At 65.0% G+C, this 4,401-nt stretch overlaps 1 protein-coding gene across 1 annotated transcript in view; it reads right to left on the bottom strand.

The window, feature by feature from the left end:
* KIF21B (kinesin family member 21B) overlaps positions 1–4,401 on the bottom strand; it is a 40,859-nt gene that overhangs the window by 12,840 nt on the left and 23,618 nt on the right. The window contains exons 16-19 of the mRNA XM_007456163.1: positions 1,446–1,553; positions 957–1,025; positions 346–578; positions 60–207 (exon numbers count right to left, since the gene is read on the bottom strand). Coding sequence (XP_007456225.1) covers positions 60–207; positions 346–578; positions 957–1,025; positions 1,446–1,553 — 558 coding nt within the window. The remainder of the gene's footprint in view (positions 1–59; positions 208–345; positions 579–956; positions 1,026–1,445; positions 1,554–4,401) is intronic.

Genomic DNA, 4,401 nt, shown 5'->3' on the forward strand with positions numbered 1-4,401 from the left:
GGGGCCCCGCCCGCAGGGAGGAGGGGCGGGGAGGGGGGGACGGAGCCGGGCGGGGGCACCTTGATGAGCCGCTCCATGTCAGCCTCCAGGTTGGCGATGGCCATCCTCTGCATGACGATGTCGACAATCCTCCGCTCCAGCGACTGCCACTTGAGCCTGGCGGCCTTACTGAAGCTCTGGCTGGCCCCCTTCTTCTGGAACTTCTTTCTGGGGGGGGGCAGAGGCAAAGGGGCGGGGTCAGGACCACCCTCAGCCCCTGAAGCTGCGTGGAGACCCCGACCCAGAGCCGACGGCCGAGGGGACCCTGGCGCTTGCCCCTCCCGCAGGTGCTCCCGGCCGCCTCACCTGGCAGGGCGGGCGCCAGACACGGTGGGCATGGGGTGGTTCTCCAAGAAGTGGCTGATCTTGTGGTCCCACTGGCGCACGATGCTGGAGACGGAGCGCGCCCCCGATTCGGCCTCGGACGAGGTGGTGCTGGCCGACACCTCGGCGCCCGAGTCCAGCATGGGTGGCTTTGGTCCCACTCGGCCCGCCACACGCTCGGACATGGGCTTGGCCAGACGCCTCAGCGCAGAAACCTGGGAGCCCAGAGGAGCGGGACCCAGTGGACAGGGTGCCCCCAGCCCGCGGAAAGGCCCAGGTTGGGGCGCGGGGCAAGGAGAATACAGGGCCGCTCCGTCCTGGCCTGGGTTTGGGACTGACAAAGGTCCAAAGGATCTCCAACGTGAATTGGACACAGAAGAGGCTCCCCGTCCTTTTTAAAAGTTAACCACTGCGGCAGGCATCTGGACCAGAGCCTGCAGCCCACCCCCAGCCTCAGCACTCTAGCTGAGAAAGGCCCTCCCACGGGGGCCACCCCAAGTCAGCACGTGGCCAGGGGGAGCCGGAGCCACAGAGGGGCTGCTCTCAGAAACAGGGGGGCAGGGCAGGGGCTGCGGGGGAGGGGCCGGGCTCACCTCCTGGGTTTTCCTCCTCAGGACCATTTCTTGCTGCCGCTTCTGGGACTCCAGAGCTCGGATCTGAAACTGCGGGTGAGAGGAGAGGGTGGGGTCTACACTTGGGCCCTAAGCCCGTTCCACCCGGGCTGGCCCTGGAGGTGAGCGCCTTGTGCAGCTAAAACTCGCCGGTAAAGGGGACCCAGCGTTTGGGTCCCTTTCTCCACGAGGACACGTCTCTCGGCCCCTCTCCCCACCACGGGCAAGGAGGCTGGGGCAGAGGGCTGGAAGCTGTTGGTGACCTGGGCAGGGTCCTACCCGGCGGTGGGCTCGAGGCCTGGCTCGGAAGCCCACAAGGGCCGGGCTGGGCTCCTGCGGCCGTCCCGCCCTCCCGCGTAGGGCCGCGCCTCTCCTCGAAGCGCCACCGTCACCGCTTAGGCCCGTGTGGCCAGGAGGGGCGGCCAGGCATGCAGGGGGCCGGGGGACCGGGGAAGCTCGAGGTGCCCTCACCTCCTGCCGCCGCTGCTCCTTCTTGAGCTGTGCGATCTCCCGGTTCCTCTTGGTCTCCGCCAGCCGCCGCCGGTGCTGCTCTTCCCGCATCTGCTTCATCAGGGCCACCTGGGACGGGGCGGGGGGGCGGGGGGGGGTGGTGAGGGGAGGCCCGAGGCCTGCGTGGAGGGGCTGGCTCGGAGAATGACAGGCAGGGGTGGAAGCCACCAGGTGGCAGTGCCTCAGGGGGTCTGGCCCCACCTTGTCCACAGGAGTCGAAGGTGTCCCACCACCTGGGCAACCTACCGAAAGGAGCGGCCTTACTGCCGGCCCAGCCGTGCAGGTGGGACCACCCTGCAGGGTCCAGCCACGGCCCCCAGTGCTCTGCTCACAGCCCCTGGTGGTCCTCACGCAGAGCCACTGCCAGGGCCCAGACGTTCTGGGACCAGCCTAAGTTGCTAGAGGCAAGTGGTCCTGCCTGGATGGAGCAGCGTTCTCTCTCCCACCCGCAGCTGAGCTGCTGACGGGGCGCGTTCCCAGGCCAGGTTCTCACGGTGACGACGATAAAAACCAGCATCATTTACTGAGCCCACACTACATGCCCAGCCCCGTCCTCACGATAATCAAACGCGACAGGCGTTACCACTCCTATTTTATAAATAATAAACGAGCCTCAGAGAGACAAAATGACTTAAAGTCAGAAAATCAGTAACGGGTGGCCAGACTTCCGGCCCAGGTCGCTTTGCTTCAAAATCCAGCTCTTACCATGGCCGTGGGGATGGCACCAGGCAAGGTCAGAGCAGAGCTGGCGACCAAGCAGAGCCTGGAGCCGAGTTCTCGGAGGGCCGGCCAAAGGCTCAGAGAGCATCATCTGGGAGGCCAGAGGTGACCCGGCACAATGGGGAGCCGTGCGCTGGGTCCTTGTATCATCCACTCCCCTGGCCCCAGAGCACCGAGTGCAAAGTGCACAGGGGTCAGACTCCTTCCATGTGACGGCGCCATGAGAATCAGGTGCGGGCTGTCCCTCCTCTGCCACTGAGGCCTCAGACACACCAAGAATGTCACCAGCCTGCCCTGAGGACAGTTAAGAGAGGAAATGGCCCGGGAGGGAGGCTGGAAGGACTGCGCTGGCTTCTGCCTCAGAAGGCAGGCTGTGTCAGGGGGAAGCTACAGAGACGAGGAAGGCTCCCTGCTGCTGGGCCTTTGGGGGTCCAGAACAAATGCTCCCCCAAAGGGCTGGGGCTGACAAGAGAAGCCAAGCCTGGGCTGGAAGCGGACCCAAGCGCCACCCACAGGGAGCTGCATGCACACTGGGACGGCCGCCCTCATATGGAGCCGGGGCCAGAGCCTTCCCGGGGAGGAACGTGTCTTTCTGGACAAAGGTCCATCTGTCCAACTCTGCCTGTGTGGCCGAGTCCCAGGGAGGTCATCACAGGGGCGGTGGTCTCAGAACGGGTGGGAACATTCCAGGCATGTGACAGCACAGCACCCGAGGCCAGCACTGCTCTGAGTGTCTCCTCTCCTTAGGACACCTCTGTAAACCGCAGGGCCTGCCCCTGAACTGTGATGGCAGGGTCTTGGGCACTGGCTCTTGCGGCATCTGGTTAGAATCCTTGACGGCTGCCCTCGGTGCTTCTGACAGGAACCCTGGGCCCCTGCTGGGCACCCTGGGACAGCCCAAGGGTGCTCTTTTCAGCCTCTTTCCTAGGCTCACGGAAGCACAGTTAGCCGGGCAGAGCGGGGCCCGCAGCTGAAGGGCTGAGCAAGCTGAGATTGAAACCCGGGAACACGCAGGGACCGTCTGTCCTTCACACAGGTCCTTGGCATTATTATATTATTTTTTCAGGCTGCAGAGCCATAGAAGGGTCCTCCCTCATTGGGATCTACAGTAGGGTCACCTCCTGCTGAGATGACGGCCGGCCGGCACCAGCCAGGACCGCCTCGAGAGGTGTTAGCCAGGGAGCCTCCAGGGAGACAGAGTTAGAACGCAGGCAGAGCCCCCAGAACGCTCCAGGAGCGGCAGAGTGTGCAGTGCAGCCCCCAAATGGGGACAACCAAGGCCCTGGTCCCTCCCTCCTACCACCAGAGGGCGCCCGCTGACCCAAGTCCCCCTCTTCCTCCTGCAGCCCGGATCAGCATCTGCTGGTGGAGGTCCCAGGGGCAAACCGGCTCCCTGGGGCCAGTGCAGGATGGACAGTCTGAGCAAAGCGAGACTGGCCCTTCTCCACCCTGGACAGGCTGATGGGCCCTGGATGTGTGGCCCAGGCGTGGCTGGGGACAAAGCCTGCCCAGGGGAGGTGGCTAGCCTGATGGCTGAGGGTCCACCTGTCAGAATCTGCATCTTCACAGCATCACCTCTCTCCGCTGCACACTGGTCAACGCCAGCCCAGTCGGGCGGTGAGGACGCGGTTACTACGGCACCGGGTGGTCCCCTCTGTGGGACCTGTTCCCAAGGCCAGCTGTCTGCAGCTCGCTGGGGTCCTGTCCCAGGGCCTGGCGCAAGGCTGCGGGGAGCTGGGGTACACGGGGGCTGGGGCCAGGGCAGAAACGCGGACCAGGCAGCCGAGGGGATGGAGGACACAAAGGCAGCACGGATCTGCGGGCCCAGGCGGGAATGAGGACCCAGCCGGACGGGGAGGCATTAGAGACAGGAGCCAGACTCGAGCGCCCTGGCCGACGGCAACTGGAAAAGGGTGGCGGCAGAGGACTGAGTCTGTATCCCAGCGCTGCCCCAGGAGGCGGGAGTCACTCTCTGAGGAAGTGGCAGTGACACCTGAGCTGCACCTCGGGACTGAATGCGGTCGTGGTGCCGGGGGACTGGCGGAGAGCCACATCCAATGTCACTACGTAATTACTATTATTATGAGTGTAGGCAAATGTGGCACAGGTGGGAGGCCTCACGTGCACTGCGTGTGGACTGGAGCCCACGGTGGTGGGGCGGGGTCCCTGGGGACCCTCTCCTGCCCCCCCCCCCCCC

The sequence above is a fragment of the Lipotes vexillifer genome, unplaced genomic scaffold (genome assembly GCF_000442215.2).
Source record: "Lipotes vexillifer unplaced genomic scaffold, Lipotes_vexillifer_v1.1 scaffold1201, whole genome shotgun sequence".
In the NCBI taxonomy this organism is placed as follows: domain Eukaryota; kingdom Metazoa; phylum Chordata; class Mammalia; order Artiodactyla; family Lipotidae; genus Lipotes; species Lipotes vexillifer.